Source organism: Mangifera indica, chromosome 20, assembly GCF_011075055.1.
Source record: "Mangifera indica cultivar Alphonso chromosome 20, CATAS_Mindica_2.1, whole genome shotgun sequence".
Lineage (NCBI taxonomy): Eukaryota > Viridiplantae > Streptophyta > Magnoliopsida > Sapindales > Anacardiaceae > Mangifera > Mangifera indica.
The window spans coordinates 4,901,747-4,927,271 of record NC_058156.1 but is presented as its reverse complement, the minus strand read 5'-3'; the positions used below and the strand labels follow the sequence as shown (position 1 = coordinate 4,927,271).

The 25,525-nt window shown below is 31.5% G+C and overlaps 1 protein-coding gene and 1 pseudogene across 2 annotated transcripts; one reads left to right on the top strand and one right to left on the bottom strand.

Annotated features, from left to right (window-relative positions):
• The first annotated feature begins 452 nt into the window (after positions 1-452).
• On the top strand, positions 453-4,005 carry LOC123204724 (4-coumarate--CoA ligase-like 9). Of its 2 annotated transcripts, none has more exons than XM_044621522.1 (6): positions 453-1,573; positions 1,688-1,877; positions 2,077-2,234; positions 2,308-2,375; positions 2,903-3,005; positions 3,702-4,005. In XM_044621522.1, the coding sequence occupies exons 1-6, from the start codon at positions 545-547 to the stop codon at positions 3,825-3,827; spliced, it is 1,674 nt and encodes a 557-aa protein (XP_044477457.1). In that variant the 5' UTR covers positions 453-544; the 3' UTR covers positions 3,828-4,005. The 2 variants fall into 2 exon arrangements, with proteins under 2 accessions (XP_044477457.1, XP_044477458.1); XM_044621523.1 differs by having other exon boundaries at positions 455-1,573; positions 2,089-2,234.
• Positions 4,006-21,045: 17,040 nt separating this feature from the next.
• On the bottom strand, positions 21,046-25,145 carry LOC123204056 (annotated as a pseudogene).
• Between the last annotated feature and the right edge of the window lie 380 nt (positions 25,146-25,525).

Here is a 25,525-nt window from a genome sequence, read left to right as displayed (position 1 = left end):
CCCATAATGGTTTGTTCTCTCTCCCATTTCTCCTATCAATAACTTGGCATTCATATTAAAAGAGCTTTTAGTTTGGAGTATTACTATAATAGAGAGATTATCTTAAAGATAAATTACTTAAAAAGTTATTTGATATAAATAATTATTATATTTAATAAAAATAAATAATTATTATATTTAATTAAAGATAATAAAAAATATTAATAAATTATTTTACTTAAATATGATTTAGATATAATTATTTTTAAATATTTTTATATTATTTATTATATTAATTAAAAATAAATTATCATCTATATTATTTATTATATTATTATTAATAATATAAAATTATCGTAATTTTTATTATTAATAAACTAAAAAAAAAATTATAAAGATAATATTCAAAAACACCTAACCGAACTGCCATTACATTTATTTAATGGTCAATCATACAGGGCCCTCGTTCATTGAATGCAATGCCAAAAAACGTTTTCCTTTCTATTTATTTCGAACACTTCTTTCACATTCTTACATTCATCTTCATTCATCTTCATCTTCATTCATGGCGCCAACCAACGCCAACTCTAACCTTCTTATCAATCCTGAAAACGGTTATTGTCCACAAACTAAAACTTATCATACTCTTAGACCAAAAGTTCCTCTTCCTCTGTCTCAATCTCTTTCCATCACTCAATTTCTTCTTTCTCTCCCTCAAACTGCCGCTGCTGACGTGGCCTTTCTCATCAACGCTTTCACCGGTGAACGCCTCACCTATGGCCAATTCCTCAACCAGCTTCAATCTCTCGCCTTCAATCTGCGAACACGCTTTTCTCTCTCCAAAGGCGACGTCGCTTTTATTCTTTTACCTTCCTCTTTTCACGTTCCCGCACTCTACTTCTCTCTACTCTCCCTCGGCGTCATTATTTCGCCCGCCAATCCGCTCGCCTCAGCTTCCGAGATCTCTCATCAACTCCACCTCACCAACCCTTCGATCGCCTTCACCACCTCACACACCTCACGCAAACTCCCCTCCAACCTCCGTACAGTTCTCATCGACTCCCCTGATTTCATCTCCATGTCCACTCAAACCCAAAACGACCTCATTGATTTCACGGTTCCGATTGTTAATCAGGCTGACTCGGCCGCCATTCTTTATTCTTCCGGAACATCCGGGAAAGTGAAAGGCGTGTTGTTGACTCATCGAAACTTAATCGCTTTGGCCGCCTCATTCTACCATTCGGAATCCCAAACTGGCTCAACTGAAGCTCAATCGTCACGTGAGGTCACGTTATCAACAGTCCCTCTATTTCACGTCTACGGTTTTCTTGGGTTAATGATGACGTTCACTGTTACTTACACTTTGGTTCTGATGGAGAGATTTGATTTTGAGAAGATGCTAAAGGCTATTGAGAAATATAGAGTCAGTCACATGGCGGTTTCGCCACCATTAATTGTGACATTGACAAAATCGGAGTTGACTAAGTCCTATGATCTTAGCTCGCTTCAGTTGCTCCACAGTGGCGGTGCTCCCCTTGGGAAGGAGGTCACCCTCAAGTTCAAGGAGAAATTTCCAGATGTGGAGCTTATACAGGTAAGGGAGAAATTACAACAGCTAAATCTTGATAAAATTAGTTAGCATGGTATTAACTGCAGAATTACTTGTGTTTCATAGCGAGTGCTTAATTATTGTTCCTTGACTAAATAGGGATATGGTATGACCGAGAGTGGAGGCGTGGGGGCCGGCATGAGGGGACCTGATGAGGCAAACAGGTATGGTTCTGTTGGTCGTTTATACGAATTTTTGGAAGCGAAGATTGTTGATCCTGCAACTGGAGAAGCTCTGCCTCCGGATGAGAAAGGGGAGCTATGGTTGCGAGGTATAACAATTATGAAAGGTAATAATCTGAGAAAGTAGGCAAACTGTTGAGTGAAAATGCTTCCTTTTATGTATTTATTTAATTAATTGCATTCCAGTGATTCCGAAAATTCAGAATTTTTAATTCGCTTCAGCACTTTCTTTTCAGATTTTATATATTTCTGCATTGAAAGCAAACCGTTTAATAATTTTGTTAATTGTGCTGTAATCTCTGGTAGTTACTAGTGCAGGTTATGTAGGAGATGACAAGGCAACAGCTGAAACCTTTAGTCCCGATGGTTGGTTAAAAACTGGGGATCTTTGTTATTTCGACTCCCATGGCTTCTTATTTATTGTTGATAGATTAAAGGAATTGATCAAATATAAGGCATATCAGGTTAGCTAATAACTCTGAAGCATATTACTGTGTGTGAATAATGTTATCACATTTATCTCAAATATTATTTCAGGTTCCCCCAGCTGAGTTAGAACATTTGCTTCATTCCAATCATGAGATTGCTGATGCGGCCGTGATTCCGTATGTAATTTTGTAATTTTTTTTCTCATATTGAATGCATGTGGACGTTCTAGTGGTGTGTAAGCTTTTTTTTGTTCTCTAATTAAGTAAATCGTTTTTAAGAGAATTTTTATGTTACATATATGTGTGTGTGCTCGTGCGCACAAAGCAATGGTGGTTACCTAGGACCTACACACTAAAATCAAAATTTCTCCGGCACCATTTATTCAGCACATGTTGTTTCTTTTTCTTGCATTAAAACTTGAATAACATGTGATTTAGACATGTGAATCATAGTTGGAGCACGGTTGTGACTGGCTTCTTTGTTCCTTGATGTATCAGAAAATCTGAAAAAATTGGAGAGATAATGTACATCAATTGGTAAATTCGTTATAGATATAACCAGGAGCTACAGGGGCTAACAAAACATTATTTTTTTCTCTGATGCATCTTAAAGTCTAGTGGCCTGCTTTTGTAAATACAATTATCGGTCATGATTCTTTTGGCAGGTAGCCCATCACTCAACCGTTTTGTTTATTTTCAAGCAGGTACTCTGATGAAGAAGCAGGGCAGATTCCCATGGCTTTTGTGGTAAGAAGACCTGGAAGCAATATCACTGCAGCTCAAGTAATGGATTTCATTGCAAAACAGGTATGATTCTGAAAACTAAAAATATAAAGTACAAAGAATATTTTGGGCCAAAAGGATGAAATGACGTCTTTCTAATATTACACTTCATCAATCATTGGCACACAGTACTTCCTCAATTGTTGGCCTCATGTTTCACAAAATGTAATTTTACTGTTTGATGTGTTTTATGTTATGACATCCTTGCATCTTGTTATATGGTAATATATTTATATCTTTCAATTGTATATACCAAATTAGATTTTTCAAAAAAATGTCCATTGCTTTGTTTTTTGGTGCAAACACCAGAATTCTTGAACATGAATTTAGACATATACATATGTGTGTGTGTATATATATATATATAAAATCAGTATAAAGCACTAATTTTCCATCTGGAGTATGCAAATGTTACCAGATGATTCAGCAGCCAATATTTTTTCAAAGAACTTATCTTCCAACAAAAAGGATGTCCTTGATTGACTGTTTCTGGAAAATGGGGAAAAAGAGAAACCACCCCACTTTTACGAATAAGCCTTAATAAAGTTGATGATCTGAAAATCCATTGTCTGATTAACACTTATTCCATGAAGAAGAATCTCCTTTGTGAAGTGTTCTGATTCTGTTTAACACTAACCATTTGCAATTTAGTAATATTTCAAGAACCACTTTGTCAAATGCTGGGTCCGGCATTTTAAGTTGAAGTATTCCTTATTGCAGGTAGCACCATACAAGAAGATAAGACGTGTTGCTTTTATTGATTCAATACCAAAATCTCCTGCTGGAAAGATCTTGAGGAGGGAATTGGTCACTCGTGCACTCTCTACCAACTTGTCTAAATTGTGATTAATCTGCTCAAATTAACACCAGGGGGTACTATTTCCATGTTGAGAAATATAATATTATTTTTCAACATAGGCTTGTTGCTCATCACCTCTACATAAGTTATTATTAGAGATTAAAAATGTTGTAAGAAGGGAGTTAATTTGTGATAATGCAATGGCATCATTTTGTTACTGCATAAGACAGAAAGTCTTCATTACTGTTTGTTATCCAGCAAAATCCTTGCAGCTTCAACTTCAAACGAGAGTTAAACCGTTTTATTAGTAAGCTTAAAAGTGTAATTTTCATGCTTAAATCAGAACTTATCGTTTACACGATTTGGAAAACACAAGTTACAAACCCTTTAATTAAGAAAGTTAGGTTTTATTTTTTATGAAGGTTAAGACTTAATTTTAATATATTAAGAGGATACATAAATATATAATCAAAACTGGAAATGACTATTTCATTTTAATTTCTTTTAATTTGTAACTTCATATTTTAATTGATAATATCCCTATTAAAAAGGTCAAAAATATATCATTTCATGCTTAAATCTTAATTCCCTTGTCAATACTGCGAAATCCGTGGAAAAAGTTTACGATGGAAAAGTGAGAAGGAAGCATCTCGTGGAGAGTGTCAAAGGGATAAAAGATCTAGATTTTTTTAGTGGATGACCCTCGTTGATGCGAAAAAACATGAAAAAGAGTCCGTTAAATTGTCAAATATAATAATACAATGTAAATAATTAAGAATAGTAAAATGAAAAGTGGTTTACCTTGCTACTCGAAAGGTTGCACCAATTGCTATGTAATTTATATGTTTTGGTGTAAATTTAATAACTAGAACATCTTATATTTGCTTTTAGAGTTGATATGTGTATAGGTGATACATTTAGTTGTCGATTGTGTAATTATTTATTTCTTCAATGTTATTCTCATATATTTGACTAAAGTGAACTCTAACTATACAACAACTGTCTTAATTTTTAGAGATTAACTACGACTTTAAAAGTTTTTCACCTTTCAATAAGGTTAAACAAAATGTGGATATAATAGCCATGGGTGTATAGTAAGGTTATTTATGCGCTAAGTTTGAGTTATTGATGTGTGTATTTAAGTTAAATTATAGTTAAGTTAAAAGATTATGAATATAAATTGTTGAATGGTCGTGTGTGAAGGTGAACACTGTTCACAACATGCCAAGTAAATGAATCAAATAACATGTCACGTCATTAATCAATTAAGTGATAAACAATTGTTCACTAAAACGGATGTCTATTTCGACATTTTACATATTACAAACTTTACAAAAACACTTATAATGCATTTTTCGGTGACTAGAATAGTTTTTCAGCGAACAAAAGCGAAAAGGGAAGTGTTTCAGCATCAAAATTATTAGTGAGGCAAGTAAGTAAAAGATTATGATTATATATTTTCATTTGTTAGACGAATATAGGATTGAATTTGTCTACTGAGTTTCGATGAAATGATGATAATGTTATACTAAAAGAAATTGTTTATAATAGAAACAAAATTAAAAGCATTATTATGATGTTATATTAAAGAATTTTAACGACTTAATTTACGTTGATGTAATATCAAATGACCTTATGACAATATGCTCATCAATCGTTACAAGATTATATGAATTCAAACTCAAAATAAGAAGCAAAAATATATTTAGTTGAATTCGTAGCATTACATATTAAAAATTTGTATTCTAATCACTCATATGTGGCTTTGATACCATACTAGAGTTTATGACTCTCGAAATGCAACAGAAGTAGTATTTTAAACATCAAACGCCATAAACACACATTCGGATCCATCCATAGACATTTATCATGCATATGCAACCAAAAGAAAGTATCAAGATGCATACTAATGTTAGTGGTTCCTTCTTTTTAACAACCTTGAATCTTGTTTGCAATCATTTCAAACCTAAGTGTAGGGTCACACCTTGGTATCCACACGAAACATGAGCTCCAGGAAGCTTGAACGTGCACAAATGTATTGCTAGGATGTCTATGAACAAATAGGTGTTTAAGAGGCACAAACGTGCACTCTGTATGCTTAAAAAACTAAGAAATTGTGGAATTACATCTTCTTATATAGAGACCGTGCACGGCCATTCATGGGGTGCATAGTCATACACTAGATGTTTATCCTATCTATGTAATCTGTGATTATTTAGATTTTAAGGCAGATAATGCACACCTGTACATAGATCATGCATGACCATTTGCAATCTAAATTATCCATACATGACTTTATCATTATCCAATTGGATAAATCCTAACTTTCACTATCTCTATCACATTCAAACACCTCAAATTATTACACTTTGGTCTATAAATGCAATGTCTTGCACTTTGAGTCTAAAGACATCTCGAGACTTGCAATCATTCATTTGAAAGCTAGATCAGGTTCATCTTGAATAATCCTATGCTTCTAGAGTTTGATTAATTCGTATTATCTATGACCTATATATAGACTCTTCGTAAGGTCGATACTGGACGAATTCATGTTAAGCTCTTAACTCGACAACCATTCACACACATACCAAGATTGGTTTCTAGTAAGATATCATGACCACTCGATTAATAAAGTGTTATTGATTGACTCGCTAACCTGTCAATAATACAATTATCATACAATTCGATCATTTCGTCATATAATATCTCTTCAAGGTTGAGACATAAATTGTGTGTTTACCTTAATGTTCTCTCAATATGTGTAGAATGATATTTGTATCAATGTTTTAAGCAATGACTTAATCTTATTGTGATCATAGATTTTACTAGTTGTTGACATCCATCAGTTTGGCCTATTAGAGATATTTGCTTATGTATTCAAAAGTGACGAATTTTTTATTAATCCGTCATAGCCTTTATACATATCTTGATATGACCAATCACCAACCTTTTTGGCAACTCTTTATAGGGACTATATTGGGTTGGTATCAAACCATATCAATCATTGTACAAGATGGTTAGGTGACCTCAAGTCAAAGGATTATACACCATTTGTTTAGAGGACTATTCAACAAACATATAAAATATTGTTGACTAGTCAATTCAGTGAACACATCCTTATCATGCACCTATATGCTAAATCAAGTTATCTACAAACAATTTTGACATGTGAGATTTGTTATGACCTTTTGATATAGTCGTTCAATACTATGATAATCCTAATTATATTATATATGCCTTTGGTTATGGTAATATTAGGACTACAAACGTTTCCAAAATAACCACCTAATGTGAACATAGGATTCTTATGATCAATTGACATGTACTGATTCATTTGTCATGGTTAAACCATTCTAAGGGCATTTATCTTGACATAAATACATGTTCTTATAGACAAAGAAAGTCACAAAAAATTATATATATGACCTTATCATGAGCTTGTATTGTCAAAAAGACTGGCTCTAGGGTAGCACTCCTAATACCCTAAACATAGGCTAGCTCAAATTTGTCTTGAATCCATTATTGGAAATTTAAGCTAAATAGTATTCATTAGAAGGTCACCTATGAGATAAATAGTATTCTTGGCAAGATAAATAGTGTTAATGAAAAGATAAATAATATCATTGATGGGATAAATAATGTCACTAGAAAAGGATTTTTTAGCTAAACTGTAAACTCTCCTAACTAATAGATGTATTACAGAAAAACGACAAAAGTTCCCCTCTTTTTGAGGGCCCAAGGAATTTTTTTTTTTAACTATGCCTTGTAACACTCCTAATTAGCAATTCATACAAACTAGTCCTACCAACCGATTGGATTTTCATCAGCTTAATCACAATTAAAAAAATAAGTACATAATAATAACCATCATAAAAATTACCACCCACAGAAACTTTATAGCCAATTTTCATGACTAGCCATAGATATACACATATATAGATATATATATATATATACACAATCACATATCTACCAATATTTATATCAAGTACATATTTATGCATATATTCACATATACATCAAGACATATAGATCAACAAAAATATGGTACCTTTCTCCTTTAGCCTCATGTCTCACTAGTGCTCCTCAAGAACCTTTGCTGCAACTCTTTACCTGTAAAATATTAAATTAAACGAAGTGAGCGACCATGGCTCAGTAAGAAAAGCATACTCAATACTCAAAGCATTTCATACCAGTACTAATCTCTTCCATACTCAGCGTGTCTGGGCTATTCACATACAAAAAATTGACACGAAACACGCATCAAACACATATCATAATTTTTTTCTTTCACCTATTTATTCATTTCCTTACTATACAAATATGATTCACTTGTTATGATTTATGCATGTATAAGTGTCATGACTTTTCTATTTTCTGATCGTATATCTTTCTCAACTCTTTATCAGCCACATAGACTTACATACATGATTCTAATGCAAATAACTTTCATAAAATATTTGCTAATTCTTTTTCTTTTTTTTTTTGGTCAAATATTTTCATTGACTGGTCTAGACTACATAAGACAGTACTCGTAGTCACCATACAAGGAACAATCCTCTCTTACACGCATATTTCTCTATTTTTTTTCTTTGCTGCCCACACAATACAGTCGACATTTTTTTCTTTGTTGTCCACACAGTACAGCTAATATCTTTCTTTGTTGTCCACACAGTACAGCTAATATCTTTCTTTGTTGTCCACACAGTACAACTAACATTTTTTTCTTTGCTATCCATATAGTACAGCTCGCGTGTAAGGATTTTAAACATGTTTTCTGCTTTCCTGTATCATATGAGTCATTATAAAACCAAAAATATTTGTTTTCCATTTTCTAAAAACATACATAACTTAGAAAATATTTTTCCTCCATCTTTATTCTTCTGAAATCATACATATGTTATGATTCCTCATGTATACATGTATAACCATAACATGAAATATGCCCATTCATTGTTTTTCCTTATTCTTTTCAAGCCCCATCGAACATCAGATTCTTTTCTCATGCATTTACATATATCTCATGCATTCCATATGAATATACATATTTATTATAATGGTTTTTTACATATATCATGCACATAATTAAGCAAAATTAACCTACATCATATAAAATGAGATTTTTGCCCCTATGGATAGAAGGGTTATTTCACATATCATGCACATAGTTAAGCAAAAATTAACCTTATGAATAAAATTACATGCTTACCCTTAATGCAAATTCTTTCATCAATTCATCATTTCTCATATATTCAACACACAAAATCCACAAAGCTAACTCTAGGAATATGAAATGTCTAAAATACCCTTATGGCCAAAAATTATATCATGAATCCTAATGAATTTCTTTATCTTTTTAAGCATAAATCACCTTAATTCTAATACCTTACATACTTATACAAGTAAAGGTTATTTAAATAACCTAACTCAAATTACTTCAAGTATGTGAAGTCTGAAATTTTTACCTTTTCTTTGCTAATTAGGTGATTTAAGCCTATCCTCCTTCTTTTGTTGTTCCTAGCAACCTTAATCAACCAAAAACATAATCATCCATCAAAAATCTAAACTTGACATCTCTTAAAAATTAAACTTTTTACCTTAAAACTTATCAAAATTGATAGATCTACACTTTTTATAATTGGAGGCTCTGGAAATTAGGTGGTTTAGCTAGGTTTTTTGATGAATTTTGCTTGAAGAAAAAATTTTAGTTAAAATTATGAAGATTCTCGACTAAGGAAGAAGAAAATGAATAGCTGGTTGGTTTTATAAGCTTTTTGGACTAATTTACCCTTAACCTTTTCCAAAAATGACTATTTTATCCTTAACCAATTACCAAAAACCCTTAGAACCATTATATAATTTCAAGTGTGCCATTCAATTTACATTCCCACTTTGTCTCTTAAATCCTTCTAAAATGACCATTTTACCCCCTTTGAAAATTATTGCTCATTTAGTAGTTTTCTATAATTTTTTTACAATTTCTTTAAACAACAAGTTATAAAATCAACTCTAGGGTTAATCTTGGAAGTAGTGTTTACTGACATACCTGAATCCGGGTGTTACATAAATTGTTAAACTAAAACTTTAGCTTAAATTCAACTTGAATCAAGTTAAATTCTGATATAAATGGTAATGTGTATACCTATAAGGCATGACTTGTCATTAAAGGTTTCAAATAGAATCATGACATTGACTAAGAAGAAACCTTTTTATCGATTACAATGTTGAAGTCATTTTACTTATGCATGTGATTAAGGCATGCTTTGACTATGAGATTTGGTAGATCGATGTCAAGACCACTTTTCTAAATAGAACCCTCATAGAGGATGTGTAAATGACACAACCTGATAGTTTTGTTTTAAAACAACAAGTTGGTAAGGTATGCAAGTTACAAGGATCCATATGTGGACTTAATCAAGCTTCAAGGAGATATAACATTCATTTTGACAATGCCATAAGAAAATTTGATTCCATGAAAATGAAGATGAGCATTATATATATAAGAATGTTAGTGGGAGCGTAATGACATATTTAGTATTATATGTCAGATGACATACTATTTATCACAGATAACATACTAAAATTGTAGACATTTAACACTTAGTTATCCAATTGTTTTTCCATAAAAAACTTAGAAGAAGCAACCTACATGATAGAGATATCATCAGAGCACCAATCAGAGCATTGAGCCACGGGGTTGATCCACTTCAAATACCAGTAAGACTAATTATGAAGAGTTGAGCCAAAAAGTTACAACAAGCCTTAAATGGACTTATGGAAGAGCTTTGGTCCAAGTCAAGTATCATGAAGGTTGATTGGGTCAAGGAAGGCGCCAAGGGACTAATTAATTTGATCAAGTTCTCAGTTCAAGGAGTAAAGGAATTAGCCATAAGAGATAAAAGCCAAACCCAAGAGTAACATGTCATATTGGGTCATTAAAAAAGCATTCAAGGGAAGGCATTCAAGCATGCCTTGGTAAGGCCTAGGATTATGTTATTAATATTTTCTTTTTGTAATTGGCTAAGACTTGTTTTATTAAAGCCTAAGTTTTTATTTAAGTTATGTGTTATATAATGGACTACTTAAATTAGTTATTTTTAAAGACCAAATGTTATATTGGTTTTTAACTCAGGTTATTAGGCATTTAATTAGTTAATGGGCTTAGGTAAATTGGGTAGTCCATTGGGTTAAGGTCAAGTCAAGTCTTTAGGGTTTGTAGACACCATTTAAAAAAATAAATTCTTTTGGAGGAATGAACAACAATGTATGAACAATACCATAAGTTCAACCTTGTTTCAAGATTTCAACTTTTTGATTCAAAAGTATTAAAAACTTATCAAAGTTCATCCCATGTGGCGCTCTAATCACTAATTTATACTAAGGTTCGTACGAATTTTATTCGTATCAGGGTCAAGGTGGAACCTGTTTTAATTCTAGATAAAGATCAATTCTTGATTAGGTTTCGCGTGTTGTCATTGAAGTTCGCATCAAATTTGGTATCAAAGCCACGTCGATTTAGGTTTTTGTCATTCTTTTCAAAAAAATTTCTTGTTCTTGTGTTTCTTGGTGTTGCCGGGAATTTTTTGGCTACTTTTTTTAGTCTTTTCTTTGTTTTCGTGTGAAATTCTTGTGTTTCCTTCCTTTTTACATCTAATTCAATAACCTAAAGAAGAGTTTGCTCAAATTTCACCAAATCTTGGTGAATCTTGTAGTGTCGAATTTTGGGTTTATGACTCTTGTCTTGTTTTTCAATTTCCTTTGTGATCTTGATTATTATTTCTTGTGTCTTTTGTGTTAATTGTCATTCTTGGTGTCTTTTCCTTTGATTCAAATGCCTCTTTAATGTGATGAGAGTGTTAATGATAGGTTGGATAGGTTAGAGAAGTAATAAAGTGATAAACAGGGATTTAGTAAGAGTAAGGGAAGAAGAAAAACACCTTTAAAGCGACATGAAAATAGGATCGATTCTAATAGCGAGGATGATGCGGGTAGTGATAGGCAAATTACTTTAGAGAGCAAAGAGGGATAAAGATGACATAAAAATAGTTTGTATAGAAGAGATAGACAAGGTGATAATAGCCTCAGTAGTCTTAAGATGAAAATTTCACCTTTTCAAAGTAGAAATGACCTAGAGGCCTATTTATATTGGGAACATAAAGTAGATTAGGTTTTCAATATTTGTAGGTATACAAAGGAGAAAAAGGTGAAATTAACAGCTATAGAATTCATTGATTATGCAAGTATTTAGTGGGATCAATTACCATAGAATAGGTATAGGAATTTGGGTAGACTTATAGATACTTAGGAAGATATGAAGAGTGTGATAAGACAACGGTTTGTTCCAAGCCATTACCATAAGGATTTACTTCAAAAATTACAGGGGCTTAGATAAAGGACAAAAAGTGTAGAGAACTATCACAAAAAGATAGAGATAGCCATTATTAGGGCTAATATAAAAAAGGATAGAAAGACCACTATGGCTAGGTTCTTAAATAGGTTGAACAAGGATATAGAAAATGTAGTAGAGCTCCAACATTATGTAGAATTAGAGGATTTGGTAGATATGATGATAGAGGTAGAGTGACAGTTACAACAAAAAAGGTAAAAGAGATGTGGGATCTTATTCTAGCCCTTGGAAACCAAGTGTGTCAAAGAGAGATGACAAACCACCTTATAAGCCAGAGATCGAACACTCTAAACTTAGGGGAGAAAAACGCAGTCTAGAAAAACCTTGTACCAAACCTGAACCATCGAAGAGAAATAGTGAAATCAAATGTTTTAAATGTTTGGGTAGGGGTCACATAGTCTTTTAATGTCCTAACAAAAGAACTATACTGTTGAGGAAGGATGGTAAGTATGAGACAGAAGAAGAGTCGAGTGAAGAGTTTGTGCCACCATTAAAGGATGCTAGTAATGAAGAGTTAGAGTATGTAGTAGAAGGTGAGGCACTAGTATCTAGGAAAGCTTTAAATTTATAGTATAAGAAAGAAAATAATGAGCAAAGAGAGAATATCTTTCATACTAGGTGTCATGTGAAGGGTAAGGTATGCACTTTGATCATAGATGGGGGTAGTTGCATAAATATAGCTAGTACCAAGCTTGTAGAAAAACTTAGTTTACCTACACTTAAACACCCTAGACCTTATAAACTTCAATGGTTGAATAACTATGGAGAGATTAAGGTAAATAAACAAGTGGTGGTGGCTTTGTCTATGGGTAGGTATCAAGATGGGGTTTTGTGTGATGTAGTACCCATGCATGTTGGTCACATTTTGTTAGGTAAGTCGTGACAATATGATAGAAAAATGACACATGATGGGTTTAAAAATAGTTATTCCTTCATGATGAACAATAAGTTAATAAGCCTTGTACCTTTGTCACCAAAACAAGTTTACGATGATCAAGTGAGGAGGAGGAATGTGCTTGATGAAAAGAAAGAAAGTGAGAGTGAGAAGAAAAGAGAAAATTTAAGTAAGGATGAGAAAAGAAAGAGTGGGGTCAAAAAGAAGAGAGTGAGAAATTCGACCTTGAGAAAAAAAAAGGGAGAGAAAAAATGAGTGGGAAAAAAGAGTTTTTATGGAAATGAGTGATGTGAGAGTAGCTTTTGTAACTAAACAATATTTATTATTATTGGTTTACAAGGAACAATTTTTGTTTTTGACTAAAATTGACTATTCTCTTTGTAATGTGTTTATTTCTCTTTTACAAGAGTTTGAAGACGTATTTCCCGAGGAGATTCCAGATAGATTGCCAACAATTCCTAGGATTGAGCACCAGATTGATTTCATATCTAGAGCAATGATACCTAATCGATCAGCCTATAAAAGTAATCATAAAGAGATGAAAGAGCTTCAGAGGCAAATGGATGAGCTGTTGAAGAAGAGATATGTGAGGGAGAACATGAGTCCATATGCCATACTGGTAATTCTAGTGCCTAAGAAAAATGGGTCATGAAGGATGTGTGTTGACTATCGAGTCGTCAACAAAATAATTGTAAAGTATCGCTATCCCATACCTAGGCTAGATGATATACTTGATGAATTGCATGGATCATGTATCTTTTCAAAAATTGATTTAAACAGTACGTATCATCAAATTAGGATGAAAGAAGGTGATGAATGAAAAACTATCTTTAAAATCGAACACGGCTTGTATGAGTGGTTGGTAATGCCATTTGGGCTTACTAACGCATCTTGTCTGTTTATGAGTTAATGAACCATGTCTTGCGTGCATTTATAGGCAAGTTTGAGTTGTCTATTTTGATGATATACTCATTTATAGTCGTAGTCTAGATGAGCATAAAGGACACAAGTGTGATGTTTTGCTTGTGCTTAGGAAAGAAAGATTGTTTGGTAATCTTAAGAAGTGTTGTGTTCCTAGGATTTGTGGTTTCATCTAGAGGGATTAAGGCAGATGAGGAAAAGGTCAAAGCTATTTGAGAGTGACCGACGCCTACTTTTATTATTGAAGTTAGGAGTTTTCATGGTCTAACTAGTTTCTATAAGAGATTTGTGCAAGACTTTAGTGTACTAGTTGCACCATTAACTGAAATAATTAAAAAGAATGCAAGGTTTAAGTGGGGTGAGGAACAAGAACGTGCATTTGCTTTGATTAAAGATAAGTTAAGTATTGCACCTTTACTTGCTTTGCTTGATTTTTCTAAACTATTTTAAGTTAAGTGTGATGCTTCAAGTATAGGTATTAGAGCTTTTTTGATGCAGGAAAATAGGTCAATAGCATTTTTCAACGAGAAACTCAATGAGGCCACCTAAAAGTACCTTACTTATGACAAGATGTTATATGTTTTGGTACGGGCATTAGAGATGTGGCAATATTACCTTTGGCTGCACGAATTCGTCATTTGGATAGATCATGAATCCTTAAAACATTTAAAGGGATAAGGTAAGTTGAACAAAAAACATCTAGGTAGGTTGAATTCATAAAAACTTTTCCTTATGTTATTAATTACAAGGTAAAAAAATATTATGGCAGATGCATTATCATGCAGGTATACTCTAATCTCAACTTTAGATATTAAGTTGCTTGGGCTTGAGTATATCAAGGATTTCTATGTGACTGATGTAGACTTTTCTAGTATTTATGATGCTTATGAGAAAGCTGCATTTGGTAAGTTTTATAGGCATGATGGATATTTGTTTGAGGAGAATAAATTGTGTGTGCCCTATAAGTTCCTTGCATGAATTGCTTATTAAGGAAGTATATAAGGGTGGACTAATGGGTCATTTCAGTTTAGCTAATACCTTAGGCATCTTACAAGAGCATTTCTTTTGGCTGCATATGAAAAAAGATGTTGAGCGTATTTGTAATAGATGTGCTAGGTGTAAACAAGCTAAGTCAAAAGTTTTACCCCATGGATTATATATACCCTTACCAGTACCTAGCAAACCTTAGGTTGATATTTCTATGGACTTTGTGTTAGGGTTGCCTAAGACAGGGAAAGGTAGGGATGCAATTTTTGTAGTCGTTGATAGATTTTCCAAAATGTCACACTTTATTTCATGCCATAAAACTGATGATGCTACTAATATTGCTAATTTATTTTTCAAAGACATAGTACGCTTACATAGAGTTTTAAGGAGTATCGTGTTCAATCGAGATACTAAGTTTGTCAGTTACTTTTAAAAGGTATTACGGGGAAAATTAGGTACGAAGCTCTTAGTTTCCACTACATGTCACTGACAAACCGACGGGTAACCTGAAGTAGTAAATAAGACATTAACTCAATTATTGTGTGTTGTAAATGAAAAGAACTTAAAACTTGGGAGGAATGTTTACCACATGTAGAATTTGCATATAATAGGGCAATGCATTCCATTAAAAGTAACTCCCCATTTGAGATTGTTTATAGTTTTAATCCACTAACTCCTTTGGATCTTTTGCCATTGCCTGTTGATGAGAGAATTAGATTAAATGGGAAAAGAAAAGCGGATCTTGTGAAGTAAATTCTTAAGAAGGTTAAACAAAACATTAAAAAATGGACTGAGCAGTTTGCTAAGCAAGCTAATAAAAGAAGCAAGAAAGTGGTATTTCAACTAGGCGATTAGGTATGGGTACATAAGCGAAAAGAAAGATTTCTTCAGCAATAGAAGTCAAAACTCCACCCAACAAGAAATAGTCTATTTCAAGTCCTCAAGCGAATTAGAGATAATGCCTACAGATTAGATCTTCCAGGTGAGTACAATGTAAGTGCTACTTTTAATGTTTCTAACTTATCTTTGTTTAATGATGCAAATTTAAGGGCAAATCCTTCTCAAGAGAGGAGAGTGATAAAGACATCATCAGAGCACCAAACCATAGGGTTGATCCACTTTAAATACTAGTAGGACCAATTATGAGGAGTCGAGCCAAAAAGTTACAACAAGCCTTAACCCAGTTCTCAATTAAGAAGGAGTAGGGGATAAAAGCCTAACCCAAGAATAGCATGTCACATTGGGCCATCACGGAAGCATTCAAGGGAAGACATCCATGCATACCTTGGTTAGGCCAAGGATTATGTTATTAATATATATATTTTTTTTGTAATGGGCTAAGACTTGTTTTATTAAAGCCCAAGCTTTATTTAAGTTATTTGTTATATAAGAGGCTACTTAAATTAGTTATTTTTAAAGCTCAAATATCATGTTGGTTTTTAACTTGGGTTATTGGGCATTTAATTAGTTAATAAGCTTAGGTAAATTGGGTAGTCCATTGGGTTAAGGTCAAGTTAGGCCTTTAAGGTTTATAGACACCATTTAAAAAAAAAAAACAATTTCTTTTGGAGGAATGAACAGTATCATGAGTTTAACCTTGTTTCAAGATTTCAACTTCTTGATTTAAAACTATCAAGAACTTATTAAGGTTTATCCCTTGCGGTGTTCTAATCACTAATCTATACCAAGGTTCGTAGAATTTCATTCATATCGGATCAAAGTGAAACCTATTTCAATCTTGGACAAAGATCAATTTTTGATGAGGTTGCGCGCATCATCATTGAAGTTCACATCACTACATCTTCAGTATTAAGATTTATCATGAGAGATCGTGTTAGTTGTTTGGCCTAAGTCAAAGTGCATATATGGACAGAATGGTAAAGAAATTTAGCATGGAAGATTCCAAGAGAGGATTTCTTCTAATGCCATAGAGTGTAGAGCTCTCCAAACAAATGTATCCTCGAACACAAGAACAAAAGGGCAAGATTAATAGAATTTTGTATGCATAATCATCTACACCATGTTATGCACTGAAGTTGATGTCTTATACACCTATGCATATGTAGTGTCACTAGATAGTTGTAAAAAACATTATGAAGACTTGAGAAGAACTAAGGATGCAAATCTTACAAGTACATCTTAGAAGGGTAATTGTCTTTTCATATTTAATTATGTGTTTAAGTCTTTCCAATAAATTTTGAAGGGTAAATTAGACTTTTTATTAATTCTGATTAGAAAATTAAAGCTATGTAAACTTAAGGAAAAAAGATTGGGTTATGTAGATTAAGTAATTAAATAAGTATTATTAAAGAGGGGTTAAAATGCAATTTAGGGGTAATGTATATAAACATGCCTTAGCCCAAAATTCCATTAGGTTATTATTCCCCAGGTTTTTCACCATCCATATAACAAAAAAACCAATATCACTATTCCTCCTCGTAATCCATCTAAAATATTAAAAAACTCTCCCAAAATATCCACCAAAATGTTATAATTAAAGGCAAGGTTCAATAGATTATCCTCCTTTCTTGCATTCTCTAGGAAAATTAAGGTTACAATCAAGAACCCAAATTTTCTAAGGTTCCAATCAACTTCAAAATTGATGAATTGGAGTTATGATTATTGACGAAACGGTTTCAATTGCATGTGATTAATGAATTGGTGTTATGAATGTTTATCGAGTGATATAAAAAGGAGCTCTAATTTGTGTTACTAAGTGAATTGGTATATTTAGGGAGTTAGGCGGGAGGTTGTATCAACCCCTAAGTATAGGTTTCATTAAGAATTGAAATTAGGAAACCTAGGCTCATAATTCAAATTTTTGAGTTGTTTCATGACACGAAAATTTTATTATTGCAAAATGGCATCAACAAGAGGTCGATGTTGCAGCTTCAAGAAAACGTGTCAAGATATCAAATGGATAGAAACTTAGTGTTGCGAGATTAAAAAAATGTTATCACGATATCATTTGGGCAAAAGTTCGACATCGTGGCATCAAGAGATGTTGTCATGATATTGTCTTGTTTTTCAAGAAAAGTTATTTAAGGGTTGTTTGACCCTCCCTATGAAGTAATGAGTGGGTGAAGGATATGTATTTGATGATTGAAAGGTACATAAGTAGTTATTCGAAAATCATGGCGCATAAAACAAACATGCATAATGAAATTAATAATTACAAATTTTATAACAACATTGGATTGACCCATCAGAGGATTCCAAATAAATGATAACATTATTATCTATGAAACAATTCCCCTAATGAATGATAGTATATGTGATGTTATGACTTGATATCACTATAGTCCTTTGCGCACCAATTGACCTAGTTTGGCACTAGTTTAATGTAATCTTTTTATTAAGATCATCTATATGATAATTTAACTATGTCAAGAAGTGTATCAAAGTTATGATGAATCGACTGAGATTCATCAATCTTATGCATAAGAGAAAATATCTCAAAGCATTATTTGATTAATGTCTACTACTACTAGAACCTATAGTCACAATGGTATAAGGTTGTTTTTTATGTCAAATTCTATCTAGTCGTTGCCTCAAAAATCAAATAATATAAATTTCAAGATGATCTAAAGTATACATTGCTTTTTTGACTTGACCTTGATGAGATATCGATTGATAAAAGAATTTGATTGCATCAAAACTATACCATGGACAAGTAAAAATTAGTTATTCTTTGATTCTCTATTATTTGGTTGGCCTTGAGAGTGGGTTGATTTATTGTTGATTAATCATAGTTCTATTGACTAACAATATGACAGAAAACTTACGCGTCAAACATAATTAATGATTTATTACCAAGATTTAAAACATTTGGGTTTATTAATATAAAGTGAATCACATTGAGTTTTCTTGAATGTGATAATTTTGATCTCTATTAATATGTAATATGGGTTCAATCTTTTTAGAATATAGTTAACACTCGTTGTTGTATCTAAGTGAAAAAAATTAAACCTTGGGGGACCAAATTGTGATGACCTAAGGTTAAGTGTTTTATATAAATTAAAGATGGTCTCCCATTTTTTCGAACCTAGCCATGGGTTAGCTTTTGAGAAGAGTTTTTTTTGTTTTTGTTTTTATCTTATTCTCTTCCTTACATAAACAATCATTCACCTTCCCACAATCTAGTATTCGTGTGTGTCTTCAGGAGCTTCACCTTCATTCGTGGCTTCTTGGTGTCATTGTGTGGACAAATAAAAGCTTCATAATGTTGTGGGAATTTTTGGAAGGATCCAACTTGAAGATCAAAATCGTGGATCCTTTAACAACAATATGAACACTCACCTTGATTGATTTGTCAGTTTTGATTCTTGTCTTTAAGCCTAGGTTAATAGGGATCTCAAAAATTTTAATTTTTCCCTCTATTCCATTGTTGCTTTTCTTTTTGAGGTTTATGAGATCCCTTCAGTAACACTTCAAATTTGGAACATATTCAAATTGAAATGTTACTTATCTTTTTCACATCACTCTTAATAAACCCATATGTTTAAACATTTTTTTTTTTTTGAAAATTTAGTTTTACAAAAATAAGTTTAATCAAAATAAATCGATTTCATGGAAAAAAGACTTTTAAAACCTTAAATAATTCTAAAATATCTTCATATAGTAAATGTCATAACATAGTTAATCAATTTTTATGTAATGATTTTTCATAACATAGTTTATAATACAAACGTATTCAAATGTAAGTTTTTACTTATCTCAAAAGTTGACAAAATCATAAAAAAAAAAAAAAAAGCTTAATTTAAGAAGTAACCATTGATTGTCTATAATATTTCAAATTATAATATTGAGACTAAATCATAAGAACTTCAATTGAAGTTAACTGTGCATATACAAGCCCTTATTGCTTTATGATTTTTAATAATGATTCACTCATAAATTCATGAAATTTGAACACATTCAAATAGAAAATATAAAAAAATTCAAATAAAATGGAGTTTAATTTCCTCTTTAGGGTACCGACACTATCCAAAATTCAAACCACTCACTGGACAACCCATATTACACCATTTTTAATAATTTCTAGACTAATAAGAAAATAATGAAATTTTTATATAACCAAAAAGACATAGAAGATATTCTCCAGAAAACTTTTCAATTACAAATGAATTTATATTCCTTTTCAAAACGTTCAAAAAAGTCATATTATCAAACTCATTACTAGATAACCCCTAGTACATTACTTTTAATCATTTCTATTTTAGTAAGAAAACTACGAAATTTCAAATACAAATGAATACAATCGTAATTTTCTTCAAAATGTTCAACAAATTTCTTTGTTTCAAAACATTCAACAAATTTCTTTGTTTCAAAATGTAGACATTTTACTGGGCAATCTCTGTTCTACAATTTTTAGTAACTTCTACATTTACAAAAAATAAATCGCAAAATTTTTTAATAAAAATTAATTCAATTTTAATTTCAAATTTATTAACATATTTAGAATATACATGTCCAAAGTTTCATATTTCAATATGCATACAAACAATATTACCTTTAATATTTCCTGTCGCAATTAAAACCTAACTTCCAAAGAAAAAAGGAGTTGCATTATTAAATTTTGATTTTGGTTTTTCATTAATTATAGAAAATTACATTAAGAGAATTTATAGAAGAAAACGGGTTAAGTTGTTAGATTTTGATCTTTCCAGTTGTAATATTCCATTGGCTAAAGGTGTGATTATCTAATGCCTACACATTTTTTTTCAGCCATCACTACTTTTTTTTTTTTTTCTTATGAGTGATTAAGATAATCTTTTATTATAAAAAAATAAAATATGACCATAAATTATTTTACTTATTTTTTATTTACTAGTAATATTAATTAAAAATAAAAATATTTTTTTCTTAAAAAATAATAAATAAGGGTAAAAATTATTAATTTAGATTACCAAAATCTTTTATCATCTAAAAAACTAAACAAAATAATGTTGATAATAAAATATTGTTTATCAGAATTTTTTGATAACCTCGAACCAAACCCCGCATAAGAACTCTCAATATAACTACACGTTCTTTAAAAATACAAACATCCAAATCGAAGAAGGCTAATAAAAAATTCATTTAATCAATAAATAGTCATCATATGCACAACAAAGATCAAGCCATTACCCATTACAATCACTTTTTAAATCTGGGTCTCTTTATTTCCAAAACGGAGTCTGGTATTTAACCCATTTACCATTTAATTTCGTCTTAAAGCCATCAATTTCACATCAATCGAGTAGTATGTCATATTTTTTTTAAGCTCTGATAAAAACATTCAGATTGCAGAGCCTGTAATCTTGATGTACGAAAGCCATCTACCAAGTTAGGCTTCAACTAGCAGCAGAATTAAATACCAATGGTTTGATCTTGTCAAATATCAAACCTTGGTAGTAACTTCTGCCCAAATCTCAACAAAATTCACACAAAAATTTAAGGAAAAGGAAACTTGTATCAAATTACTGAGTTGAGTCTTCCTCCTCTGAAGATAAGTATCTGAAACAAATAAATGAGAATGAAATGTATGCTTTGGAGCTTCTATTTACCAATGCAAAATGTCAGAGGGGAATAACAAACTAAAGCATAACACCAATGATGATGATGAATTGTTTAAAGAAATTTCGTCCAATTCTAGAGTAGAGTAATGTCTGAATCCTAAATATATCAAGCAAAGAAGAGAAACACAAAATATAGGAGAATGTAGCAAATAGTGACCAAAAAAATTCGGTTAGCACCTAAATGGTCCAAAATAACTCTGGGTATAGTCACTTACCCTTGAGCCCTTGCCCAACGGGAGAGCTGATAGAGCTGGACAGTTTCGTTTGAAGCATGGTATACCAAAAGTAGATAATTGTGTGGCTGTACTATCCATGCAAATCTCATGAACAATGCTGAATAGACACACATTGCTGCAACACCAATGCAGATGGAAAGATTAGATCACAGACACACACTAGATAACTTATGAAAAAAACAGCAAAATCATTTAAAAGAGAGAACTATAATACCTTAAGTCATGTTGCCAGAAATCATTTCTGGAGGTCTGTTCATGTCAACCAATCCCTGTTAATCCCAGTTATAAATAAGATTGTCATAAATCATTAACAGTTTCTCAAAACATGGCCTATTCAAAAACCATATTTTATACATGGAACGCTCTAAAACTAATGGTTGAGAAACATACTGCAAGAACGAAACCCCTGTTAGCAACAGGTCCCCAAAAGTGAGTTGTTCTGAGACCATCTGGACTGTTCAAGAATGCTCGGAAGGAAGCCATACACAACACTTCTTCAGATATATATTTCTTTAAACGTTGCAAATACAAAAGGAAGGCAACCCTACACATAAGGAATCCAAAGATAAACAAATCATTTACTCAAACAAATCACAATACTTATCCCCTTTTATATTTTCAAACTGCCCATTCAAGTGCCAAAAAATGTCAAATCAAAACGACGCTAAGCAGACAATACATATCATCCTAATTACTAAACCATCAGTCTAATCAGGTGCCAAATTCAAATGGAGATAAACAATCCTATGTAACATCTCCTAACCAATAAGTGTGTTACAGAAAAACGGCAAGAATTCCTCTATTTAAGAGGGCCCAGGGAATATTTTCTCTTTTTTTAATTATGTCATGTAACACTCCCAATTAATAATTCTCATAAACCAATCCCACCAATCGACTAGATTTTCATCACCTAATCCTAATAAATAAAATAAGTACATAATAATAACCATCATAAAAATTATCACCCACAGAAACTTTATAACCAATTTTCAAAACTAGTCATATATATATATATATATATATATATATATATATATATTACATATACATCATAACATTTAAATCAACAAAATTATGGTGTCTTCCTCCCTTAGTCTTATGTCTCACTAGTGCTCCCCAAGAACCTTTGCTGCATCTCTTTACCTGTAAAATATTAAATTAAACGGAGTGAGCGATTATGGCTCAGTAAGAAAATCATACTCAATACTCAAAGTATTTCATACCAGTACTAATCTCTTCCATACTCAGCGTGTGTGAGTTATTTACAACAAAATAATTGACACAGAACACGCATTAAACATATATCATAATTCTTTTCTTTCACCCATTTATTCATTTTCTTACTATACAGATATGATTCACTCGTTATGATTTATGCATATATGAGTGTCATGACTTTTTTATTTTCTAATCATACATCTTTCTCAACTTTTTATCAGCCACACAGGCTTGTATGCATAATTCTAATGCAAATGACTTTCATAAAATATTTACTAATTTTTTTTCTCTCTCTTTCTCATTGACCGGTCTAGACTACATATGACAGTACTTGCAATCACCATACAAAGTACAATTCTCTCTTACACGTATATTTTATTTTATTTTTTCTTTACTGTCCACATAATACAGCTAATATTTTTCTTTGCTGTCCACACAGTACAGCTGATTATATTTCTTTGCTGTCCACACAGTACAACTGATATTTTTTCTTTGTTGTCCACATAGTACAGCTCACGTGTAAGGATTTTAAGTATGTTTTTTGTTTTCCTGTATCATATGAGTCATTATAAAACCAAAACACATTTATTTTCCATTTTCTGAAAACATGCATAACTTAGAAAATGCTTTTCCTTTTTCTTTATTTTTTTTTTCTGAAATCATGCATATGCTATGATTCATCATGTATGCATGTATAACCATAATATGAAATATGTCCATTCATTGTTATTCCTTATTTTTTTCACTTCTTATCAAACATCATATTATTTTCTCAAGCATTTATTTATATCTCATGCATCAAATTAATTTCAAAATATATAATATAAACTTAATATAAGGGCTATTCCACATATCATGCACATAATTAAGCAAAAATTAACTTAATGCAAATTCTTTCATCAATTCATTATTTCTCATATATTCAACACACAAAATCCACAAAGCTAACCTTAGGAATATGAAATGTTTAAAATACCCTTATGACCAAAAATTACACCTTGAATTCTAATGAATTTTTTTATCCTTTTAAGCATAAATCACCTTAATTCTAATTCCTTATACGGTTATATAAGTAAAGGTTATTTAAATAACCTAACTCACATTTACTTCAAGTATGTAAAGTATGAAATTCTTACATTTTCTTTGCTAATTTGGTGATTTAAGTTTATCCTCATTCTTTTCTTCATTCTTTTCTTCTTTCTAGCAACCTTAATCAACCAAAAATATAATCATCCATCAAAATCCTAAATTTGGCATATCTTAAAAATTAAATTTTTTACCTTAGAACTGATCAGAATTGACAGATCTACACTTTTTTATAACTGAAGTCTCTGAAAATTAGGTGATTTAACTAGGTTTTTGGATGAATTTTGATTAAGGGAAAACTTTAGCAAAAATGGAAGGCTCTCGGCTAAAATGAAGAAGAAAATGAATAGGCATAAGTTTATAAGTCTTTTGGACCATTTTGCCCTTAATTTTTTTCATAAATGACTATTTTATTCTTAGTCAATTACCAAAAACCCTTAGTACCACCATATAATTTCAAGTGTGTCATTCAATTTTAATTTCCACTTTGTCCCTTAAATCTTTCTAAAATGACCATTTTACCTCCTTTGAAAATTATTGCTCATTTAGTAGTTTTCTATAATTCTTTTACAATTTCTTTAAACAATAAGTTATAAAATCAACTCTATGGGTAATTTTGGAAGTAGAATTTATTGACACACTTGAATTCGAATGTTACATCCTAAAAACAAGGAGATTCTATAAACAAAAATAAACAGATGAACAAAGTATACATTGAATCCAAACAACGAGTAACGGAATTAAATTAGGGCTTAATTTTAGGAATCTAAATAAGCAACGATTAGAAGAAATGAGTGTGAGTGCTCAAAGTGTTGGGATACAAAATTGAATAGATCAATTGTAATGACAAGACGATTGAATCGGGGAAGGACTAGACGTACCTAAAACGTCGTTGTGCCGGGAAACCGAAGAGGATCTGCTGAGCTTTGGTGACAGTAAGAAAAGTGAGGTTTGGTGAGAATCAGATGGGAGAAAGGAAGAATGTCTTATTTTAAGAGTCACACCGCCGCGACCTGTGAGGTTAAGACGAGGAGTAATAATTACTGACGAATAGAAATAGGACAAACGGAAATCTGATAGGCGTTCAAAATTATTGGGCTACAGTATGGAAAAATTAATTTTTTTTGGGGTAGATTATTAATTTGTCAATTTTTTAAAATTGGATGATTAAACTTAATTAATTTTAAAAAAATTAAATAAAATATTAAATTTATTTTTAAAAATTAAAATAATAAAATAAAATAGCTTTAAAAATTTTATTCAAAATTGATTAATAAAAAATTTGGTTTGATTAATTCATAATTTTTGTTTAATTTAAAATCAATTAATTCGTTAAATTAGTTTGATTTTGATTTATGAATTTTTTAAATTAAAAATTTCATTTAGTTTAAAATATTATTAAATTAATTCAATTAAATGGATTTAAATATCTCTA